This window comes from Arvicola amphibius, chromosome X (genome assembly GCF_903992535.2).
Source record: "Arvicola amphibius chromosome X, mArvAmp1.2, whole genome shotgun sequence".
Lineage (NCBI taxonomy): Eukaryota > Metazoa > Chordata > Mammalia > Rodentia > Cricetidae > Arvicola > Arvicola amphibius.
This window is the reverse complement of record NC_052065.1, coordinates 7,574,541-7,600,709: the sequence shown is the minus strand read 5'-3', so window position 1 is coordinate 7,600,709 and position 26,169 is coordinate 7,574,541. Positions and strand designations below refer to the sequence as shown.

Sequence of the window (26,169 nt, the reverse complement as noted above, 5' to 3'; positions counted from 1 at the left end):
GACATGGAATCTTTTCATTACAGGATGACTGTTATGCTTGGCGCCTGCTCGGTCATTCTAACAATCACAGTAAGGCCCTCAAGTGCTCTTCTGTTTCTATTGAGAATCTCTGAGCTGATCCAATGCCCTCATTCTACAGGGAGGCTCATGGAGGCTTGAAATGTGTGGAAACTTGTTCAGGGTCATGCAGGCTAGCTTCAGAGCAAGTACTTGACCCTGATCCTCTGATCCCCCAGCCAGAGCTCTTTCCTACCTTTCCATATACTGCGTCTCATGAAAATAGCTTTTTATATTTGCTTTTCTGTCACAGCATTGAAAGCATCAAAGGCAGGCATATAACAGCCCAGGTAGAAAATGAACCTCTCTTTACTTCCCAGTGCCTTAAAACCTACGAGAATAAGAAGACTCAAAATGCTCATTATTCTTTAAAAATCCCCCAAATGGATATCAGAATATGGTATGCCGCATTTTCTGGCCTTTAGGTTTTTGTTATGGAGACAGATGCTGTCTACACAATCACTGTATTTGTTTCAATATCCCTACACTTATTTAAGGATTGGTAGTTTTAAAACACATTACAATGCAAATAAAATATTTTAAGGCTCTTTTCAAGACTCAGAAATCCCTAATAAGTATTGTTTTCATCCACGTCTCTAGGACTTCTGCCTTTTTTCCTTTTAATGAAACAACTGACATACAACTGTCCCCAAAGTAGTTGTTTAAAAGCTTTTGTGCAACTTATTAGTGATAAGATACTGTGATACTTATAATAGAGAAAGGATTCTTACTATTCATTTCAATTTTATGGTTGGGCAAAAAAATAATTAAAATAAAATTTAAAAATTAAAATAAATTTTTCATTCCGGCCTCCTTCTGGAAATCGTCCTCTCTACTATTCTGTTCCTAAGCACCTTTCCCATAATAACCTGTGTATCCTCCCTACACGCAGATGTAGCCATCTGTCATAACTGACCACTATGGTCCCGCTTGCATTCCACCGTTAATCTGTGAGCAACTCAAGGGTAAGGATGGTGCCTTATTAATTTATTCTATTCAGAGCACATAGCACGAGCTGAGCATATGGTAGGCCCTCAGTGGATGTGTGTGGAAGGGAATGAAAGCCGCAGAAGGTGGCTTGAGCATCGAAGGCACAAGATGACTACTGAAGAATTTTAGCCGTCTCGCTAAATGCTTTCTTAGTAGACATCATTCTTTTTATCATTTTATTATTATTAATCAGTCCTCCCTGATTAGATTTTTTACAGATTTAACCAGGTAACACTGAGCTGCTCATAAACTGTGTCATATTTCACTGCTTCATCAGGTTTGGACTTAATGGCAGAACTGAAGAACAGCAAGTACCAATATCAATTTTTCTCTGCAGTTCCGCCTGGGGGATGAGAGATGAATATAAGGCCTTCTGGGGTTTAGATGGAAGACTATGGAGCCTGTTTTGCCCTGTTCAGACTGGCTTGTTTTGTGGTTGGCTCAATAGCAAATCTTGGGTGTAGTAGTTTTAATAGCACTGCAGAGAGCCATAAACAGGAATTATAGGCATCATAGAATTAAAAACATGCAGTGGTGTAGAATTAAAATTAGAAAGCGACTTTAAAAAATAAATAAATATAAAATAAAAAACCTGGCCTAAGTAACAGCAATGCAGCTGTGTATCCAACAGCATAATCCACTTCTGCCATCTGGTGGTGGGGACTAATACCAAACTTGCAGACAACGGCTTGGCTCCCTAACCTTGGCAGTGAGCTTCCCTGTGGGGAGTCTCTATTTGGACAGCTGGAATCGCTTTCATGGAGAGGGAGAGGATGATGAAGCCTGGGCAAGTAAGACTGGTTGGTTGCAGATCTGTGCTCGTTTGGGAACTGAGACGAAACTTTAAATTGGATTCCTTATTGTCAGCCCCCTACCCTGAACAAACTGTACTGAAGGCCAGGCATTATGCTGGATTATAGGATTGAAAGAGCAATCAAGTGTGGTCTCTGCCTTCAAAGAATTTCTGGCGTAGCGAGGAGGATGGAGAAGTAAGCAGTTAAGTTCAATCCAGTGCTGTAGGGACTGAACAGAAATGTACCTATCATGCCATGGAGCCTCGGGGAAGTGGCACGTAAATGCATTTCAAGTTGTTTAGAATGCAATTACTGCTTTCCCTTTTTCTTAGCAATCCTTTAATGCTCAGCACCAGTAATAACTTTAAGTTATGCCATCTTTTATGTTCATAAAACACACAGAGAGACTAATACATGGCTATAAAGAGATAATTATATTTTATATTTCCTTTCCTTTCAAGTTTCTGGCTGGTGTCTAAGTTTCATTGGTCTAAAGGAATAAGGATGAAAATTGGACTGCAATTGCAGGCCCTGGTGGACTGATATTGTCTCTTACCTCGCCAGTGGTGAGAAGTATCATTAGTGAGCCATTAATTTAGACTGCCGGCTCTTGGCCTGAGTAGAGGAGAGGATATATTTAAGACAGTATGGGAGAGAAGTGGTTGAAAGGGAAATTGAGCTGCCACCTCCCCTCTCACTCGGCTCCCTTTCCATTCTTCCTGAGCAGTGCAGCCTGTCAGCTCTGCCTAGTGAATTCAAGGACGTAAAAGATTGCCTTGTGCTGCTGTCCGTTAGAAAAAGCCCACTGTTCACTTGCAGAGAACAATGAGGGTGAAACCAGAGGGGGGATCTTTTTCAAGAAAGGCATCTATCTCAAAATTTCTTCTTGATAAACGTTGACTTTGGAGGCAGGGCAGTGTAGCAAAGACCACCCATGTGCTGGGCTTTTTCAGGACCTTTCTCTGGTTGTGGATGGAGGATGGAAACCAACAATGTTGTTGTTGTTGTTGTTGTTGTGGTGGTGGTTTTTTTTTTTTTGAAGAATCTCAAACAAAGGAAGGCGAGGGATACTGTCATGTTTTCCTAACCTATGTACTAAGCCTGTGACTCTAAGAAAGAGGTTAGTTTGTGAGGACCAAAGGCAGTTAACTCCGTGGTGGAAGTCAGAGAGCTTGAGAGAACTCAGTTCCTAGTTTTGGCAACAAAATATTGAACGAAGCAAATAAAGATGGGACCAACCTTAAGGAGACCAGTTAAGACAAGTAGTAAGATGTAGAGAAACATGGATCACTAATTATGCCAACAACACAGTTCATCATGAATGTAGTGTAATAGGATGCATTCTCTTTTCAAAACCCTAGACTTACTTAGTAAAGCATGAAGCTGTCCAGTCCTTCAATAAGAATTTAATGATAATCTGTTTCACAGGTGCTGTAAGACCTCTGATCAAAAGACGAATCTAATTTTGTTTTTGAACTTGGCCTTGTGGCACAGATGAGTTGTGAATTCAAGAAGCCAGGCAAGGGGATTGCCATGTTTAAAGACCTGCCTGGGCAATTTAGTGAGACAGTGTCTCAAGAAAATATACTAAATGGCTAGGAATATAGCATAGTAGCAGGGCACTTACCAACCCTGCACAACACATATCACATACCCCACCCTGCCCACACACATACCTAACTGCTCCAGGGTCCACTTAAATACAGTTCAAAAGACTGCCAACTAGAGAGATGGGATTTTTTTTAAATCAATACAAGCATGCAAATGGGGATTATACAGCCTTGAAAGAAAGGACATCTGACATGACCTGAAAGGATCAGCTTAGTTTGCTTTCCATCAACCACAGGCAAAAAGGGGCAAATGGTATCTCATAAGTCATAGTGTTGTAACTGTTCAAAGAATTCAGTTGCAGCAAAATAGAATTATATTCAAATACTGAAAAATCCAAAAGGTCTTGCTCCAACAAGTGATGTGTATTTGTCCTTTACAATGCCTGTGGGTCAAGCCATATCCAGGTTGATGACACAAGAACTAGGTCTGTACCACTCATCACTGCACAATGACCCTTTCTTCATGAATCTGTTTCCACATCTGCAGATGAGGGGGCAGATTGATGCCCATTTGTGTGGGGTGGTTGAGAAGGTGCAGATGAAAGCGTTAGCAAAGCATTTCTGGCACATGTCAATAAACGTTGGGAATTAGGAATAATATTGTACACGATATGAGTGATACTAACCTTAGACAATGCAAAGACAGAATGAAAACTGGGATACACAAATTTGTACCTCGATCACGATAAAACTTCAGGCTCTGAGGGTGAGTGTAAGCTCACTCTCAGAAAGGCAGGAGAGAGAAGCATAAGGCAGGTCTGGTGACCAGGTCTTAAATACCCTGTAGCTATGGTCTTCTGCAGCTCTGGAAAAAGCTGAGTCTTGGTGGGCTTTCTGAGTGGCAGGGTCTGTAATGGGAGGAGTGGGATCCAAGGTAAAGTTTCCACTTATTTCAGAAGATAGACAACTTTTAGTGTAAGCAAGGGACGTTCTAAGGTACATGAAATACTGGAAACCTAAATTGTATTTCGAGCATCTCTGTGACAACTATTTATTTATTTATTTTGCTGATGATGATGATCCAACTCAGGACCTTATTTCAGTGATTCTTATTACTTAACCTCCTCCCCTCGATATTCCTTAGCTTTCCCACAAAGACAGCTTTATCCTGGAGTAATAAAAATGGTGTCACTGGGATTGTCTTGCTTTTCTGTGGAAGCACAAGATTATAAAACCATCTGAGTCTCTGTGGGTAGCAGGAAGAGGAGGATGTAGACGGATGCATTGGTATGCTTGTTACCCACTTTCCTGAGGGAAAACATAGAAGATAAATAAAACACCCAGTGCCTAACATTTGTCAGTTTCTGTGATATAAATACAGTTGCCATAGCCTAGATACAGGTATCTTTAGTTGAAAAACTGGCTCGTAAAATCTTTCTTCCTGGAGCTAGCGGCACCTAGGGCCAGCAGCTGTGGTAGGGCTGCATCTTCTCTGCGCTTTAATCCTCGTGCCGGCAAGTCTTCTGCCATTGTTCTTAGCCTTTTTTTTTTTTTTTGTTCTCACTTGTGAGATTTTGAAATGAGAAGTGTTGAATTTATAAAAGTAAGCCACCATGTACAAGACTATAAGATGGACCTTAGAGATGGGTGTATCTGCCCTCGTATTCACAGTGAACATTCAGTTAGAAACCATTCTAAAAATCTGATGTGGCACAAAGATTAACTAGATTAATGAAAGTTCACCATTTTTTTGCAGCTCTTTGTTAACACCCTCGAGAGGAGAAGAGCAATTGAAACTATCAAGTGTGTTTCATTATGTTTATCTATTCTGTGCCCTCAGAACACCGGAGCCGAAGTGATCGTCGAGAGCAAAGAGCTGCTGCTTCCCTGTCCATAGCTGCTCCACCACTGCCAGCCTACCCTCCTGCTCACAGCCAGAGGAGGCGCGAGGCCAAGGACCGCCATTTCCTAACGGTAAGCATGGTGGCTGCTAGCTGCCCTGCATTTGCTCTTCTGGAGCATTGAGTCCCTCTCTGCTCAGTGAGGGAAGCTGGGCTGGCTGAGAGGGCAGGCCATAGGCATGTAAGAACTCCTTTCCTTTTGGGTTACACACACACACACACACACACTTGCTAGCTGTGTAACACAGAAAATCAATAATAGTTAAGGACTCTGAAATCAGAAGACAATTTTACTTCAAATCCCAGCTCTTCTTATATGTTAGAGTTTAGGATTATTTCTTTCTCTCAGTTCCTGCCTTTGCAATAAGAGGATATTATTTATGTAGTTTAATAGGGCTTGAATATGTACAGAGCTTCGCACGCGGATGGACTGACACACACTAAGACACCTATAAATGTTAACCACCACGACTACTGCCATTATTACCAGTCTGACTCCACAGGAGAAGCTGGAGAAGAACTTATGTGTTGTGAAAAGTTACCACTAGAATCAATCATAAATTCAAGCTTTCCCATTCCATGTAAGAGGCTACTTCCCTAGGGTAATCTATTAGCTCACTGCCATCATCACTGCGGGTGGTTAGATCCTAATCTGGGTGGATGTGGCTGTAACTCAGGCCAAGCTCTCAAGGGTGGACCACAGATGATGAAGCTGGGCCCGAGTGGCAACACCTGCAAACTCAATCAGCAGCTGCTGCGAACACTTCATCCCACATGCGCCTTCTGGGTCCTCGGTGGGGAGAAGTACACATTTGCTTCTGTGTGCTTGTATCATGGAAGTCAGGAACTATGCTTTCACGACCACGCCAGTCCAGATTGTCGTCAATCTTGCCAGCACTCCTACTCTCTTATTTCGGGTTCGAGGCCTGACATCTAAAGAAGTTACAGCCCTGTATGTAAGAATTGAGGATTTTGTTTGAAGTTGACTGCATGACTCTAAAGTCTACAGAAGTATAGACTGCGCAATATGCAAAAGAGCGCAAAATGTCCAGGTTCTATGATGTCAAAATTCAGATGGAAGCATACTTCACCTAAATGAATTTGCATGTTATAACATCCACATAAGAACTTGAATGAGACTAGATGCCCTACAGGTATTTTTTCCTGTTTGCAGTCAGTTAGTAGACACTGTGTCCTTGAGTTGAGTATGTACGGGGCACCATACTGTACCACATTGCTGTGATGCACCCCAGGAATAAGAAGGGGGTTATGATTTTTTGATCCACCAGACAGAATGCTACTCATGGTAGTGATTTGCCATAAAAGTCCCTACTCGATACAAGTTCTTATTAAGTTTAAATATGCTTCCCAAAGTGTTTGCTTCTAATGAGGTATTTTCTGCGTAAAAATGCTAAAAATATTTTCCCACTCATTATAATATGTTTGCGGCTCATTAAGTTGGTTTTCTTGGGGAGGAGGTGAGACAAAAATTGTCAGTGCTTACAGAGGTGACAAGAAAATATAATCCTTTTTATAATCTGCATAATTTTTAATGACATCTAAATACCTAAATAAGATGCTAGGAAAAAGACTTTAAGTAGCGACTAGCAATAACTGTGCTTCATTTACCCAATAGATAGCAATAAGAGGATCCTAGATTATACTCTGGTAAACATCTGAAAGTTTGCCTATCTTGAATTTCTCAATTCTTGAAATGTCCAAGTCACTTGGGGGAATTTTGTTTACAATTGAGTTTGGATCACCAATTTCCTTAGAAGATTTTCTATTCACGTTAGACCTCATAGACTTGGCTAGAATATGTTTCTATATATTCAGCTTGAAAGGCCATATGTTGCTTAAAGAGTAAAGGTTACAAGAATAAGGATAGGAACTTTGTAGACAAAACCCTGGGTACATATTTTCTTAGAGAACTATTAGATCTATATTTTATTAGAGAGTAGCTTTCTTTTTTTAATCTATAAGACTTAGTTAAGCCATTTTTCTTCCTTTTAAAAAATATCCATAGTAAGTCTCCAGTATAGGTTCCCACTGCTATGTTTGACACTATAATACGTTCTGGTTAACAACGGCATGGTCTGTAATGGCAGACTGCCTAAACTTGTATACTAATTCTACCATATAAACTGTGCAATTCTAGACCAGTGCATCCTTCAAATCATTGTCTTAGCCATCAGAATTGATAGCACCACATGGGTTTGGCACTAAAAGTTGAATGTGTTTGTGAGCAGTGCTTAATGCATGGTAAGCACTCCATAAATATTAGGCCTGATGACAACGATGAGGATGATGGTTGATGGTGATTATGAAGATGATAGCTTGTCATCAAGTCCTTAATGTGTCTGTCATTTAATGACAAGATTGTAGGTTTAAACCCCAACTGTCTAAATTTTGTGATTAGGAAAAGGTTGTTGTATCTTTCAGAATCCTGGTTTCTTTCTGTTTTTTTATAATTAAATTCCAGTTTCTTTGTCTGTAAGATAGGGATAAATCATTTCAACTTTACAAGGTCATTAAGTATATTTCATGTGATACTATATAAATAAGATTAAATCATGTTTATGCAAGTCCCTAGCACAGTGCCTAAAATATTTGAGTATATGAACTTATATTCATAGTCAATTTTAATAAAGTTCTTATCATCAAATGAAAGACCTGTAATATATATAACCTCATAAAATTAGAGAAAATATAAATCACTACACTCTTTCCAGAAAAGAAGGAAAACTCTAAATATTCATGCACTTTCATCCAGCAATTCCACATCTGAGAATTAACTCTAAGTCTATGTGAAGATGTATTCATTAATATGTTCATCAAATCAAAATATTAATAGGAAAATATAAATAAATATATACATCCCAAGTATCCAAAAAAGAGCTTACTTTAATAAATTTTTATATACATTCTCTTATAGAAATTAACAAAAAATCATAGTATTATATAAGAATATTTAACGACATAAAAATGTATACTTTATTACTGAGGGTTTTTAAACAGAGTATCATCTCAAACCATGTGTAAGAGAGAATATCAGTAGATAAATGTCTAAAAAAGCTATATAACTTTGTTTCCCAAACTGCTAAGATGCCCTATGGCAGTGCCATGAACTTATAAAAAGGCCGCAGGATACTGAAACATTTTCAAGTGACACAGTGTCTTCACTTCAGTGAGACCTGGCAGTGACTCAAGTAACTCCCTGATTCCTACAAATAAGAAGGGATGATGTTTCTTATCAATTAATGTAGCTAAAAGGTTCTTCAAGAGAAATTCACAGAAAAACAAACTGGTTAAATTTAGCTTAGATCCCACTATTAGGTGAGAATTTAAGTAGTGTCCCTAAATACCAGCACCTTCTGTCATCAGGGTGACAGAGGAGGTGATTGCAGGGAAAGATTCTAACGGGATCATCTTTTCCCATCTGCTCTTGAATTTGAAGTTCTACCATTAGCAACTGTGTATTTCTTATTGGAAGAGACACCAGCCTTGCCTATGAATTCAACTTTGGGTTATCAATTTTAATAAATGATTGATAATGAAAACAAACAAAATTGAGGAAATTAATTTTGGACCTTCTCTTCGGAGTCTGAGCTGTAGAAAGAGAACCAAAGCAAGCAACCTTCTCCAAACACACATCCTCACATAGCATCTGAACATTCTGATTCATTCTCTATGGAAAAATACAGGTTTTCATTGATCAAGGACCCCAAGATGTGTTTGGACGTGGCTGGAAGCCAAATGTATAAAGTTTATGTATATATCTATATATACATATATACTATAATATATATTATGCATATATATTATGTATATATAATGTATATACATATATACTATAATATATTATGCATATATATTATGTATATATTATGTATATATAGATATATACATATCTCCAGTATCTATAAGAAAGAGAAATAGCCTAAAGTCAATTCTTTAGCCACACAGGTGGACTTTCGTCTGCAAATGTATGTGTTAAGCAGCTGTTTATTGCAGGCAAGAGAGATAAGAAAAGAAGGGTGGCACTGAGGTGTGTGTTTGGGTACTGAACAAAAACTCGGTGACTGAAACTCATTTGTCTTCAGGTAGAATGCTTGAGGAATTTTCTCCTTGCCTAGGTCGTAGTCAAATTAGGAATATCAATCAAGTGGCAGTCAGGCTATGGGACATTTGTCAGAACTGCAACAGGTAGCCTCTTCTCTGCAAATGCACACGTGGGTTAGCAATCTTGGTCAAAGCCATTCCAGAGAAATGAATTCAAGATGGTCCTTGCAGAAATTTTTGGTAAGAAGCAGTATTTTTAAGTGCTCAAGTGCTGTTGATTGGAAAATTTTTCGTTTGAGAGAGTTAATAGTGTGTGTGTGTGTGTGTGTTTGTGTATCAGTGTGTCAGTGTGTATAGAAAAGCACACTGATCCTTCCATGCAGCTGAAGACAGTGGTGATATAGGAAGTCCTTATCTCCCAGTATTTCTTTCAAAATTGATACAGAACAGCAAGGTTGAAAAACGTTACACAACCAAAAACACAACATCAAAATGTTTTGAGGGTAGAGAATACCCAAAACACCAAATTAGTATGAGTTAAAAAGAGAAAAATAAGCACCAAGTCTTCTTATCACAGAGGCATGGAAGTATGGAACTCACGTGCATCTGGAGGTTGAAATCCACCTCCAGAAAAGTTAAATCTATCCTATGCCTGAAAATACTTCTAAAACATTGTTCAAATAGACAAATCAATAAGAAATGAATTTTAAAATATATGTACCATGCAGTAGCTGCCATCCATCCATATATGGAGGTTTGAGAGGAGAAAAGGCAGAAAGAAAGGCATATGCACCCTTTAGCAGCTAGAGGTAAAGAAACCAAAATCAAACCTCAGATTAGAAGGATATATAAGTGCTGCCCTGCTAAGAGCAGAAACTAGGACACTGAAATATTTGGGTTTGTGCATAGTGAAAAATAATATGCTGCCATTAAATCAGGAATCTTGGGAAACATACTAATGTCACATAAGTGAATAAAATAGATTAGAAGAACTATGTAAGTTTTGGAAATATTAGTGAAAGAAAGCAGGAGGTCTGGATTTTATAGCCAACTAACATCTTCTTCAACTACTGCACTATAAAAAGAGCTGCTTTCAACATAGAGGAGTTTAGACAATTTTGTATCCATGAGGATTATCATGGGACAAAGAGAGATTCCTCTTAGTGGGGAATCTACCAAAGGGCAAGCTTCATTCATCTAGGGAAAGGCAGAGAAAAGGACAACAAAAGATGCATCTTAACACAGTAAATGTAGATCCAGAACTACAAGTGTGGGGAGGATGAGGATGGTGAACTCATGTACAAAGGTTAAGCGTGACGACAGAAATGATACAACGTAAACATGAGAAAATAGAGGAATAACTAAGAAGATAAAATTGTCTCATTGCTTTTTGTCTAGGCAATGAGTAGGTCTGAAAAGATGTTAAAAACAACCAAAAGACTAGTAATTAAAGTTCAAATGATAGAAAAGGGACAGATACTACAAAACAGCTTGATAAAGCTGAAGAACAAAGGCACATTTCTAAGAGAAAGAAATGAACAAATTTAACAAAATACACATAATTATGAAATAATCAGAATTTTCATATCAACTAATGTGAGATTAATTTGCACATTAAAAGAAGCCCTTTCAATTTATTTTAATCAAGCAACACCAAACTACACACTATAAATATGAAACATGTCGAAAATAAAATGATCAAGATTATTCCATAAAGGAAGGAACAAAGATATAACAAGCAAATAAAACAAGAAATCAGTAGTGGCTTAAAATATAAAACTCATGAGTATTAATGTGACCAATATAGCTACATTTATGAAGCAAAAACTCTAGGGGTATATAGGTATAGATAGAAACATGGTACCAGTAGGCGACTTTAACATATCACTTTCAGTACAGATGGAGAAAGCAGACAAAAAATAGGAGACAGAAAACCTAAAAAACATTGTAAATAGACTTCAAGCCATGATAATACACAATACTATCAAACATAGCCTTGGAACATAAAAATTGATTATTACTTAGATTCAAAATGTCATTGTTCCCTAAAGTAAGAATATTCTCAACAACACTTGCTGACCACAGTGTAGCCAAGCTCCAGATTACTAACAGAGAGAGCCAAAGCATCAGAAAATCCTTCCTACCTGGACATTTTAAAACATCCTATGAAACATTTAGCAAAAGAAAGAATATGAAGTGATACTACATAATTTCTTTTTTTCTTTTTTATTATTATTATTAAAAATTTTCATCTCTTCCCCTCCTCCCATTCCCATCCCCTCCCCCCATTCTCCCTCCCCCTCCCTCTCCAGTCCAAAGAGCAGTCAGTGTTCCCTGCCCTGTAAGAAGTTCAAGGTCCTCCCCCCTCCATCCAGGTCTAGGAAGGTGAGCATCCAAACAGACTAGGCTCCCACAAAGCCAGTCCATGCAGTAGGATCAAAACCCAGTGCCAATGACCTTGGCTTCTCAGTCAGCCCTCATCGTCAGCCACATTCAGAGAGTACGAGAGAGTCCAGTTTGATCACATGCTCCATCAGTCCCAGTCCAGCTGGCCTTGGTGAGCTCCCATTAGATCAGCCCCACCGTTTCAGTGGGTGGGCGCACTCCTCGCGGTCCTGACTTCCTTGCTCATGTTCTCTCCCCTTCTGCTCTTCATCTGGACCTTGGGAGCTCAGTCCAATGCTCCAATGTGGGTCTCTGTCTCTATCTCCATCCATCGCCAGATGAAGGTTCTATGGTGGTATGCAAGATATTCATCATTATGGCTATAGTATGGGGCCATTTCAGGCTCCCTCTCCTCAGCTGCTCAAGGAGGAAGCTGGGGACATCTCCATGGATACCTGGGAACCCCTCTAGAGTAAAGTCTCTTGCCAACCCTAAAATGGCTCCCTTACTTAAGATATATACTTCCCTGCTCCCATATCTACCCTTCCTCCATCCCAACTGTCCCATTTCCCCAAGTTCTCCCCATCCTCCCCTTCTCACTTCTCTCTCCCCATCTACTCTCACCCCCACCCCAGGGTATTATGTAGCAGAATCTCTAAAATTAAATAAAACAATGATCAAGAAAAAAACGCATAGTACCATATATTAAATAAGAGTAAATTCTAACATTTCCACAAAGAAAAATAAAGCAAAAAGAAATATAAATAACAAAATAATACAAAAGTATAAATTAATAAAACAGAATAGAAAAATAGTAACCCTAATTAATAAATAAAATCCCGGTTGTTTGAAAAACTGACCAAGAAAATGATAGAAAACTATAAATAAACAAATAAATCATGATATAAGCACTGAATCAGAATATAAGCACTGAAACAGAAAAGAATGAACAATTATAAGAGATTGTTTTATAGATATTATGCAAATAATGTTGCAATCTTAAATACATGAACTGTTTCCTAGGTGAAAAAATATTGCCCAAATTCTCCCCTTTAGATTTAGAAAGATTAAATAAACCCATTTCCTTACAAAAAACAGTTTCTCTTAAGGCCCCCAGGCCCAGATGACTTCCCATAAGAATTGTATTTACCTTTCAAAGTCTATAGATTTCTAGTGTGCTGTAAGTTGTTTCATAACATTGGGGGTCAAGTAAATTTCACTATTTCTTCTATGAAGCAAGTACAATAATAAATATGCCAAAACCTCAAGGAAAGTCCAAAAACAAACTTCACAATTATATTATTCCTATGTATTTATTTAAAAATATTAAAATAAAAATTTGCAAACAATACATGAGAATTAAGAAGTTAGTGGCTGAATGAGATTTATTTCAGGAATGGAAGGCTGAGTCAATATTAGGCTATTTATTAGCATTATATGTCATATTGATAGATCTAAGAGGGGAAACACGTATGACTATGCCCATGGAAAATACTTGAAAATTATTACAATCTGTCTATTTTCATTTTTTAAAACTCAAGAAAATAAGAATCGAATGATGCTTCATTGATATTATAAAATAAACATATATTTTAGCTCAAAACCCAGCACCTTAATCGTGAACTCTGAGATGTATTTCCACAAAAGTCAGGAAGAGGGCACGAAAGTTCACTACCACTTCTACTGCTTAATATTGGATTAGATATATTAATAAGTGAAATTGAAGAAGATAGATTAATTAAACACACAAGAATTGAAAAGGAAGTAAAGCTGTGTTTCACTGGAGATGATGAGCTCCCACAGCAGACAAATGCTCAATAATCAAAGGGGGAGAATTCAATCAAAGCATTCAGGAAGGATGCAGGATGGCGGCGCACAAAGAGCTACATCTAGAGCATCATTTGAAGCAATAATAAGGATGGTTAAATACCTAGGAACTAATTTCCCAGAAATCCATCAAATCTGTATGAGAAAGATCTCAAAGAACTTCCTAAAAATAAAGTAAGACTTTTCTGAAATGAAAATATATTCTCTGAACTTGGTTTAGAGTGATTCAGTATTAAAAACAAATTAGTTATGCCTCTGTTAATTTGTAAATTTAACACGATTCCAATAAGCTTTATTCTATGGAGTCAGACCCGTAGTACTTAGGTTCATATGGAAAAATAAATGCACCTGACTAACCAAACAAATGCTGGCAAAGGAACTACACAAGATGTGATTAGTGCTACAAGACAAGAAAAAAAATATATGTAAAGTCTCTATAATTCAGCAGTGTGGTATTAGGTAAATATACCGGTATGCTAGAATACAAAATGAAGAAATAGATTGGTGTAACATGATGCCAAATAATAAAAGTGGCAGCACTACCAATCACGGAGGTGAAAGACTGAGTTAGTTAATGGTGCCAGAAAAGTTGGCTAGCCATTTGGTAAAATAAAAAAATGTGCTAAGCCGGGCGGTGGTGGCGCACGCCTTTAATCCCAGCACTCGGGAGGCAGAGGCAGGCGGATCTCTGAGTTCGAGGCCAGCCTGGTCTACAAGAGCTAGTTCCAGGACAGGCTCTAGAAACTACAGGGAAACCCTGTCTCGAAAAAAAAAAAATGTGCTGACCATTTTATTGAACTCATCACTGTTGACCTTTGGACCAGATAATCCTTTCCTGTGTGGGTTTTGCTGTGTGTTGTTCAATGTGTCATAGCATCTCTGGCACCTACGCACTTAGGTGCCAAGAGCACTCCATCCATGACAGAATCACCCCTGGTTTAGACCATTTAATTATACCAATTTCTCCAGCCATACAAATACATAAATTCAAAATGAATTTGGGGCCTAAAGGGTGAAAAAATGAAACTTTACATATGATAGAATAAAATACAGGTATGTATTCTTCGGCCTCAGTCTAGGAAAAAACCTTTCGTATGTTTGATTTTTATAGCCCAAATACCACAGACAGAATTAAGGCATAACCAAAGAATGTGGAGAAATCGTGCAGCATACAAAGTCCTGATATCCCTAAGGGACATACGCTTCCTAAAAATGGAGGAAGAAAGCAAAACTCTGAAAGAAAAAAAAATAAGAGAGAGATTTAAATGGACAATTCAGAAAAAAATATAGATATGTTCTTAAACCAAAACAGTGTTAAACCTTCTGCACACCATCCCCCACCCCCAAAATAAGACAGTGCAGGCTACTACCACTGCTCTTGTTGCTGATCAAACTTGATGATAAAACCCCATTGCTGAAGGCACCGCACACATTTGTCACAAGACACGGGGAAATCAATATGGTCCAGGCAAGGAAGCTTCCTCTCTACTGGTAGCGCTCATCATATCTACTGGAAAGTGACTGGATTGCTCCGTCACAAATGGGACATCTACATCATACCAGATTCAAGGGTCCCCATAGTAGAGGGAATAAAAAGTGGGTAAGATTCGGAGCTTGGGGAGGGATCAGAACAAAGCAGTGTCCTCTGGCAATGACAGGACCACTGCAGTCCTGACCGCACAGCAGCTGTGGTGGTTTGCACAAAACCTCTACAAGACTAAGGCAGCCACCCTCCCAGCTCACAGTAGGAAAGGTTTCTAAGTCCTCGCTCCTAACTGAGGAGTTCTGGATAGTCAGTTATTTTGTGGGGATAGAGGCGGCTTTCTTTAAGAGTGTGACTCATGGTAGGGTAACTATGCTCCAGTGGATAGCCCCCCCATCCAAGAAGACATGAACGACACAAGCTTGACTCAATGGGTCTTTACGATTTTAGAGAGAGGCACGAAGTTGAGGGGCAGGAAGGAGAACATAAATCTGAGAAGAGGTAAGGGAGGGAGCTGAGGGCGAATATGATCAAAATACATCGTTCGAAATTTTCGATGAATTAATAAACATTTATTTAAAAAGCTCTTCATACTCAGCCACAACCAGAAATACAGACAGCATAGGGCAGCATGATCTGTTGGTAAAACTGGGGAAAGCAATTGGTCCTAGGTATTACTGTTAGAAATTCAGATTGGATTTACCTTATGAATTTGTCAATATCTAGTAAACTTTCCTAAGCACTTCTTACCTTAGTGGTAAAGATATACTTCTGATAGTACAAAAAGATTCACTGGAGCAGTGTTTACAAAATATTAGAAACAACCAAAACATGCCCAGGTTAAAGAACAATAGAATAAACTGCAGGACATCTACACAGCTGCATATTATGCAGATATAAAAGAATAAGGAAGACTCTTATGAACCAAAAGAAAGTTGCTTCTAGGACATTCTCTTAAGTGAAAACCAAGCAAAACCCCAAACAATATCTATCTTATATGATTCTCCATGTTAGAAAGGTATATGAAATACATAAGTGGTCATACATTTGCATAAGACTCAATTTTGCAATCTTCACAAACCTCCATACTGCCGAAAAAGACAGTTAAAAATTAGAGCTAAAACAGAGTTAAGAACATGACACTCATAGACCTCCATCACCCACATGAAAAGGAAATCTACAAAGTGTATGGGAGTAGGTGTGTATGTGTATTACACTAGGAAGTGAGCCCCGGCCAGCACTCTACCACTAAACTATATTCCAAGTCATTGTTTACTTTTTGTTTTGAGACATGGTCTTGCTATTCTGGCTTTTAACTCACTCTATAGCCCAAGATGTTCTTGAACTTGAAATCCTTTTACCTTAGCATCTTGAGTTGTTGTGATTATAGGCCTACTCCACAAGCCTGGCCAGGAATCATATTAAATGGTTATGACATACACAAACACTGCAACAAACTGATACGCCATCTAGAAAAAACAAAATTCTCGAAGTTTTCTTATGAGAAGGAGCACTGGAAGGGTTGAGATTGGCGAGTGACTGGGGAAGGATAGAATGAGGCTGATTTGAAATGAGAGGGAAGGCTGTAACCCTCCATGTGAATAAGCTCCCAATCCCGCAAAGTGAACGTGGTAGCTGGTGGATGTGTGCAATGTGTTCTGCATTCTTCTACAGCTCAGTTCAGCTAGGTGTGATCCCTGCATTCACTTAGAGTTTTTCATGTATGAAATCATGCATAAGCAAACACAACATTTACATTATGTTCAAATCACGCTCCTAAAGATACCAATTGCTTTGGAACTAATGCAAGTTTTCAAAATGAGCACAGCAGAACTGGCTGGAGAGGAAAGATAAATCAGAACAAATGAGGTTGCTTTAACTACAGGGGGTGGGTGAAGATAAGAAGGAAGGAATAGAAAGGAAGCCGTGAGGCTGAGGAGGAGTGACTTCTCTTTGAGCAGATGTTTTTTCATTGCTATTGTTTTGTTTCTTCATGCCTTGTAGTCTTAGAGCCCAGGCAATATTTCATGAATCCTCTACCCATAAATAAATAACATCAACTAGAATGTGAGGAGAACCCCAAGTGGAAAGCAAACGGAAATGAATAAACCTAACTATATCACAAATGAATAGAAAACCCACCCTAGAGGAGGGGAAAGAAGATACCTAATATTGATAGCTGTGGAAAAAAAATATTATTTGGGTTTGGCTTCATTTCATGGCAATCAAACTAATTTATTTATGGAGCTACGGCTATAATTTTAAATGGAACAACCAAGCACAACCAGGCATTAAAATGTATTACTACATATCTAAAATCGGGCAAGCAATAAACTTAGGACTGTTGCACACATTAAGGAGCCTCAGTTGACTAACACACCACTATTAGACAATCCCTGTCTTTCATACGGTTTCTAATCACCTCACCTTTCATAAAGTCTGAGTGATGCTTCATAGTGAATTCCTTATGCATTTATACTGTGTCATCCTTCATGCTCCCCATTTGCTATCCATTCTCCATCATTGTTCAGTGGCATTCTCAGTCATTGCTTGAAGAACTGTGTATGTATTTTCCTCCATAAGCAAGGAAATAAGTAAGTAAATAGTGAGTCCGAGAATGACAGTTGAAGGCAGGTATGTGAATGAAGGGACTATGCAGACAGATTTTTGGATGTCAACAGCCTTGTTCAGCGAGGTTTAAATTTACCTAACTTTGGCAAAGATGCTGCTTTGGCTTTCTCAAAGGCTTGCCGTTCTAAATCTGGTTGCGCCATCAGTGGCAGACCACGTTTCTAAGGGATTAGCAGTGATCTACATAGGGAGCAAGAAAGCCAGTGTAGCTAGGTAACTAATGCTACAATCTATGTGATGCTTTGGACTGCTGTTAGGAGCTGACCACAGGAAGCTGAGTCATTTGCCAAGTATAAAAATATTAAGGACTCTGAAAATCAATTATAAATCTTGAACAGAAGAAATTAAGCACCCGCTAAGCAGCAATCTTTTTATTTAGAAACATGAAGGGAAAAACATTCTAATAAACATAACTCTGAGGCATAAATGGTACAACAGAGGGATGAGCTCAGGGGGGTTGGAAAGTCCCCAAGCAAATTGTCAGAGCAGCCATTCTGGTGACTGTGGTGTCCCCAGACTAAGCAAACCTTCGGGCACATGGCTGCTTCCTGATAATCAACAGTGCAATACGAAGCTGTGCCATATTGAGGTGTGCATGCAGACTCAGATGCCTGAGATAGAGGGACCTGGACAAGTCGCTTGAACATTTGGCTCTGTACTCCTCATTTGTCAAGCAGAACATCTCCAAAAAACCAGTCCTTTGATGGCAGAGAGAGGGAAGAGAACCTAAACACAGTCACATTTTTTTCCAGGGAAGTTAGGTTTCTCAAAAGCTTCTGGAGAGACAATATCATAGAGACCTGTACATGAGTGAAGGTAAATAAAAACTTGTAGACTACAGAAGAATTTTGCCAAGTTAGAAATCTATTTAGCAGATATAGCTTGGGAGTGCTGCATAGAACAGTTTTTTTTTAAAGGATTATTAAAAATCCAGGAGACTAAATGGCCAAGGTGAAGGGTGGAGATGGTGGAGAAACAGGAAGCAAAAGAGGTATGGAAAAGGCTGAAGGAGGTGCTGATCACTACAGGGAAGGCATCATGTTTATAATATATATCTAGTGAAGGACCTTACCTGGATGGATCCTGGAAGGATTCCCTCTCCCATTTGCCCAGATCATGTAGATATGTGACATTTATTAGCAGAACAGGTCAGATAGCATTTGTAAATAAAGAGCCAGTAAGCAGATACTGAAGAGAAAACAGACCAGGAGCATCATTCCATTGTGCCCTATTTACACTAAAAGTGACTTTGTGTTCCCAGAGCATATCTGGAGCCAACATGGGGCAGCAATAGCATGAAGAGAAAGGGACTAATGGTCGGACAGGACAACTCTCATGCTCTGTTTCTTAAGTATTACTCCCAAAGAAGAATTTAGTTTCAATCTTTTGGTCAAGAACGTAGATGTTCAGACCAAACATCTGGAGAGATGGAATCGGCAGATAAGGGCACTTGCTGTTCTTCTGGGGGATGCAGGTTTGTTTCCTAGCACCCAGCACATTCGGTGCCCACAGCCACCTTTAACACCAGCTCCAGGGGCTTCTGCACTCTTGTCTACTGTGCACTGCACTCACGTGAACAAACTCATGTGCACATAAACATAAAATTTATAAATAAAAATAAAATCTTCACAAAATAAATTAGATGGTCATATTCTGCTCTAGGTCTACCTTTTCCAAAACCCTAACAAATTCTGTAGCTATGGCACTGTCTGTCCAATCAGCCTTTTGGATGATCCAGTTTGCAGTGATGCCCAGTTTCTCATCTCAACATGGGTAACACCTGAAATAGCTCACTGGGGGACATCATGGCATCTCTATCTGGATCGTATTTGCAATACAAAATGGAGATGGTTGATTACCCTGTTGAATGGTTCTGACCCATTAACATCTTTATTCGTTGTACCATCATAAATGGCTCATGAACCAGTCAAAATTCTAATGAATCCAAAGAAGTTCACCTGGTCTTCTACACCTGGACAGAGGACTCTGATCAGTGGGTTAAGGTCAAGTTCTGGAATTTACAGAACATCTTTCCAGCTAAGAGTCCTAGTCTCCTCTCTGTCCAGGCTGGCGATGGCACAACTGCAGAGGCAGAAAAGGTGACTGCCGATGTCTTTCTTGATCCCCACAAGTGTTTCATTCAATAGTAGCAGGGAGGCCTGGGACAAGGACTAAAGAACTACTAAAATAGATGGAGACAAAAGAAGTTTGAAAACTAAGTGCAATGGATGATCGTGGATGGGATCCCAAGTGAGAAAGGGGTTATGAATGCAAAAACTGGATTATTTCAAGCAGTAGTTCTTAACCTTCCTAATACTGTTTCCCCTTAATACAGCTCCTCATGTTGTAGTGACCCCCAACCATAAAAGTATTTCATTGATACTTCATAACTGTAATTTTGTTACTGTTATGAATTGTAATGTAAATATCTGATATGAAGGATCTCTGATATGCGACTAATAAAGGGTCATGACCTACAGGTTGCGAACCACTGAATTAGAGGAACAAAATCGAGAGAATGAATATACGTTCAAAAGAACTTTGTTAGATTACCTTGCAAGTTACTGTCTGGGTAGTCCAGTAATGGCTGTCTCATACTGGAGAGTTCAAGAATACATTAGTTATTCAGTACATGCAATGCCAATCTGGCACTGATGACCTGTAGGGTTCTTACAGAGCTCTGGTCTTCAGGGGTCTCTGTTGGAAGTCTGAAGAAGCAGGTTTTAATATTAGCAAAGGAATGCAGTTGTGGAAGCAACAGGATAGATGAACTTGCCAGCAAGTATGAAGGCAAGTATGCAAAAACATTTCCTTCTTTTATGTCCTTTTATCTGGACTGTTGCCACAAGGTGCCACCCATATTTAGGGTGGGTCTTTCCACTTCAAACAGTCTGGTCCAGAAAATCCCTTCCAAGAATGTCCAAAAGCTTGGGTTTTAGTTGATTTGAGATACCATCAAGATGACAACCAATATCAGCAATCATAAACCCACCCATCATCAACTTGACACCCAATCATGTCTCTTTACATAATGCTTAATCTCCAAATGAAAGCAATAAGAAAGACATAATCCTGCTTAACATGATAAAAACTATGCTGCATAAAACCACTAATGCATTATATATTTTTCTTAGAATACATAGCCAAATCCCTTGATTTTTTATCTTTCATTTATATTTTGTTGTCTCATAACCTAATATATTATAGATTTACAACACTTAACCACTGATATTATCTCGATTGGTGTTGCATTATGTGCCAACAAAATAGAGGAAAGAAAGAATAAATAACTACCCTACCCTTATTTTTAATCTTTTATTTTTATGATTTTATCAGGGAAGTATGCATACATGAGCATATTCATGTATGTGTTTATCTGCCTATTTTTTGCTATATCCCATTGAAGTGGAATCTTTGTCAATTTAGTTAAGGCAGATTTATTTTTCATTCTTTTATTGAAACAAAACATTGTAGGAGCCGGGCGGTGGTGGCGCACGCCTTTAATCCCAGCACTCGGGAGGCAGAGGCAGGCGGATCTCTGTGAGTTCGAGACCAGCCTGGTCTACAAGAGCTAGTTCCAGGACAGGCTCCAAAGCCACAGAGAAACCCTGTCTCGAAAAACCAAAAAAAAAAAATTGTAGGAGAGACCATCATGTTTTTAGGTCTCTTGGCCACCAGCCTCATTTCAGAACTAGTTTGCGCTGTATCTTTGCCTTGAAGGGATGTCTTCTGGCTTTCACTGCCTACAGTACTTGCTTGTGTTATACAAGAGACCAGAAATATGTGTCATAAGTGATAGATTATAGTGAAACCTTAAAGCCTCGGAACATAATGATATTCTAGGCTATTTGCTGCTGAATAGAGCAACACCAAGTTATGTCCTGCACTGTCTCCAAAACATCCCTGTACAACTGAAGCAGCATAGTCTTCCTGGAGCTGCAGCATATAACACAAGTATTTTCTTAATATATCTATCTATATGCACAAACATGCTCTTAGCAAAATAGGGTGGAAATGCTCATGTCATTAAAATCTTTGTTTCTGAAACTGGTCACATGGCCTTACCTGGTATTTATAACTACCTATCTCTACTACCCATTCTATATTTCCTCTACCTTAAGCAAAATACCTTAGCAGGTTTTGGTTCTTTTCCTAGAGGAGTGACCCACACATTCTTCTCTGAAGGGTCTGAGTCATTTGGTATCCTGCCTGGATTAGATTCTGGTTTCCCATTGACTTTGATCATAGGACTTGGTAAACACCAAGGGACATCATAAGGATGTCGTGAACTCCAGACATAATCTTCCCTACCTCCACTGTGGAGAAGCAATCAAATTTTCACCTGGAAGTCTGGATCAATCACCCTCCCTCCTAACATTGTTATTCCTTTCTTAGCTTGTTGAATTAAGGGCATCCGAAGCCCAAAGTGGGAAGTATTATTCGGTGAAATGGAGGGAATTTTTGATGTGTCTCTTTGTAGAATCACTCTCCTTTCTGGAATCAAAACTGTGAAGCCAGTGGAACTCAAGGTCCCAGAAATAGGAAGCAACATGTTCCTAGTGGGTAAATAAAACCATTCCCATTCCAACCCTTTTATTCCTAGATATGTAAATAGTGGCTATGGGAGAGACTGTACTATACATTAGATACCGATTTAAAGCATGTGCCACCTTCTGCAGAATGCTGGTCCAGCCATCCAGGCTACTGCTACCTAATTGGCACTGTAACTGTATTTTGAAAGGTCATTCTACAGTTCTATCCAGCCAAATGGTTCAAGATGATGGAGAACATGATAATTCTTTTGCTAGTCACTTTCTGTTGCTGTGATAAAATACTATGACCAAAAGCAATTTAAAGAAGAAAGGGTTTATTTTGTCTTATGGCTCCAGAGAGATGGCATCCATAATGGCAGGGAGGCTGTAACAACAATCAAGGAAAGCATGATGGATGGCAGGAGCAGGAAACGGATCACATTTTCATTCACTCAGAGAAAGCAAAGAGAGAACAGGACGTGTGGCGAGCCTACACACTCCCAAAGCCCACCCCAACCGTGTGCTTCCTCCGGCAAAGCTCCACCTCTGCAAACAGCACAACCAACTGGGACCAAGTGTCCAAAAGCATGAGCCTACTGTTATGCCTTCCCTGCTATGGCCCCTCATCCCAGACTGGCAACTGGTCGCATCTGTCATCAGTTTCTGTACTTCCCATGGCCAGTCTCCAAGGAGGTGTCCTTGGAGATACTAGTCGAGTCCAGTCACTTTTGTGTCACTCTCTCAGAGGTCCACCAATTCTGTTTAGTCCCTTTGAGCTCCTGATGCATTAGTATCTTTAAAGGCAGCCCCCACTGCTCAGAATGGTTCCAGCTTCACTTGGGATTTCTGAACTCTAGTGCTCCATCACCAACCAAGCTAAGATGAGATAAAGGGGAGGGGAATATTCCTATTCCTATTCATCCATCTCTCCCTCCTTCCTGTCATGATATAAGCTGAACATTCTACTCCGCCATGCCAACCCCACCAGGGATGAAACTATGAGCCAGATTTAAAAAAAAAATGAAACCTTTCGTACCTTACATTGTTTTGCTGAGTTAATTTTGTCACAGTAATAAAAAGGTAATACACATGAAGAGAAGAACATAGGATTTGTCTAATATAGCATTGCAGGAGCAGCGATGCCTATTACCCCTCCCATCTAACTCACCTGTTTGGCCTCGGAAATTAGATGGATCCCGGAGACTTACTGCAAATTGCTGGTGACTGTTATTGTACTTGCTATTCTTATGTAGTGTTTGTACTGAAGGAAATCAGCCTAGTACCAGGCATGTAGGCACAGCTACAGATGATAGCTGAAACCAACTGCCAGCCTAGGGTGAGGGATCATTGCCAGGATAATACTACAAGAACAGTGTGTAGAAGTCTCCTCTTCCTTTTCTGGTAGCATATTGGCATGACCTAATGGGAAGCAGCTAACAAGACAGAAACGTTTGCATCATAGAGCAGAATACAGAATAGATTCATAGCAAACAGACAGCCGCTTGTTCAGCAGCACAATAGCTGATAAAAGAAAGCTTTAACCAGTGAGCCTGGTTCACATTAAGCATTGTGAAAAGGAAAGAAAATGCCTTGCTGCAGAATTTAGCTTTGGAATTCTTTTTAAAATATTAGCCTGGCTGTGGAGCTGTCAATAAAATTACTTGTCTGTATACATCATTTTACAGAGTATTCTTGGGTTGAATTATCTTGCATGCCTAAGACTTTTTCACTATTCAGAATATAGGCAGACAATGGAGTAGTTTTCACAATAAAAAATTGAATTATTGATATACACAGCAACTTGGAAGGATCTCAAAGGCATTATTCTGGGTGAAAGAACCTAGTCTCCAAAGGTTACTTACTCTATGATTTCATTCATATAACATTTTTAAAATGACAAAACCATACTGATAGAGAGCAAACTAGGGGCTGCTAGGGGTTAGTACTGGGGGACATTGTGACTGTAAAGTAACAGCACGGGGGAGTTTGTGAAGGTCATAGAACAGATCTGTGCTCCGTGAATGGTAATGGTCCCATGGGTATATCCATGTGACACCACCCATGGTAGAGTAGGAGTAGAAAAATAGCATAGTAGACTTAGCAAAGGCAGGAGGTGCAGGGCGTGGGAGAGAGAAGGTCTTACCTCTGACACTCTTTGAAAGTTGGCTGTGGCGAGGCCAACACGTTGAGCTTTTGTTACATCTGCCCTGAATTCCCTGCGCAAAGCTTCAATGGGAATGGAACCCAAATGGGGGTAGCATCTCCCCACTTCTGGCTTCTTCTGCCGACTCCCCTTGCTGCTCCCTCTGATTTGGGTGAAAGGGTTTGTGGTGTTTGCAGCCGTTCAAAGACTCTTTCTTCCTAGTGCTTCAAAGCAGGGCCTGCCTTTTCCTTCCTTGTCTCTTTTATTTGCTGTTAGCAACCTTTGTGGATTGATGGAGGTGCGTGACCCTTGGCAGGGGCTCCCTTCACTGGCAGAACTGGTCACAGAGAATGAATAAGATACTTACTGGCACCAATTTCTCAGTCATCATGGTCAGTGAGCCTTGTTTTGTGTTCTTGACAGTTCAGAGCAATTCCTGCGAGTAAATGGCTTAGCTGAGCGGTAGGTACAAAGTGTTCTCCTGCCTGGGCTCCCTGTAGACCTCTTTGCCATTCATGTGGGACTGCTTTCCACAAATGCTTCCAAATATGATTTTGTTAAGCTCTGTGTGTTTAAGGTATTTCATTAATAGCACACAAATAAACAAAGTGTTCTTGAACGTTGAAATACTTTTCGTGTTCTGTTACCCCAGAAATTTTTGTTCCATTTCAGCCAGGACAAACTGTTTTTTGCTTGTCCAGTTGCTTTCAGAGAGCCAGTCTTTGGGTAAAAACTGCACCATTGCCCTTGTCATTCAAACTTTTCTCACTGTGGGTAGATTTCACACCCCAAATGTCTCCCAAGAGAATTAATTAAAAACTGAGTGAGTACATGTTTTCTCTCTCTCTCTCTCTCTCTCTCTCTCTCTCTCTCTCTCTCTCTCTCTCTCTCTCTCTCTCTCTCTCTCTCTCTCTGTGTGTGTGTGTGTGTGGTTTCTTTGGCACCACACCACGTCCTTCATTTTTCTTATTTTATTTTTTGAGGATTAAATCCAGAGTTGTGCATAGGCAACCCACGTGCTGTGTCACTGATATGGCCCTAGCTTGTTTAGCTTGTTCCACACACTCTAAAACCGTGCTGAATTATCAGTAGTGTGTGTTTCTATATTCGATTCATTTTGGTGCATGCATGCACATAGGCACACATACCACAGCATGCCTGTGCAGGCTAGAGGAAAACCTGCACAAGTCATTTCTTTCCTTTCACCGCAAGGACACTGAGGACTGCACTGAAGTCATTGGGCTTTGAAGCCTGTGCCTTTACCTGCTGAGCCATCTCTTCAGCCCACATGTACTTTGTAGATTACTGTGTTGTGTTACAATTTTATAAATACAGTACTCCACAGTCTGGTTATCATTCTGTTGTTGGCAGGTATTTGGGTTAGTTGTTTGCAATTGTAGGGTTTTATTTGGTTATTTGGCTTTTACAAATATAATCGCTGTAAATATTTTTATGCAAGACTTCTTGTGGATATACACATCCATAGATCCATAGATCTTCCATCCATAGATCTAGCAGGAAATTAAAAGTAGACTTATGTTTAACTTTACTAATACTACCAAACACACTCTAAAGTGTTCGTACCATGTTAAATAACTCTCTTCAATTTAGAAGCATCCCAGTTGTGTCCCATCTTTGCCAACACTAGATGTTACTACTCTTTTTCAGTTCAGTCCCTTTGTTATATATAGTGACTTGTGGTTTACATTCGAATTGCCCTGTGAATGTAAACGCCTGTTCATCTTGTATGTTTTCTTTTGCCAAATATGACTATGAATGCATAAAGTAGCTAAAGACTAAGTTGGTAAGCATCT

At 39.5% G+C, this 26,169-nt stretch overlaps 1 protein-coding gene across 2 annotated transcripts in view; it reads left to right on the top strand.

Annotated features, from left to right (window-relative positions):
• Nhs (NHS actin remodeling regulator) overlaps positions 1–26,169 on the top strand; it is a 330,223-nt gene that overhangs the window by 285,707 nt on the left and 18,347 nt on the right. For both annotated transcript variants that reach the window (XM_038317187.1, XM_038317185.1), the window contains exon 3: positions 5,232–5,365. In XM_038317187.1, the coding sequence (XP_038173115.1) occupies positions 5,232–5,365 (134 nt within the window). The remainder of the gene's footprint in view (positions 1–5,231; positions 5,366–26,169) is intronic.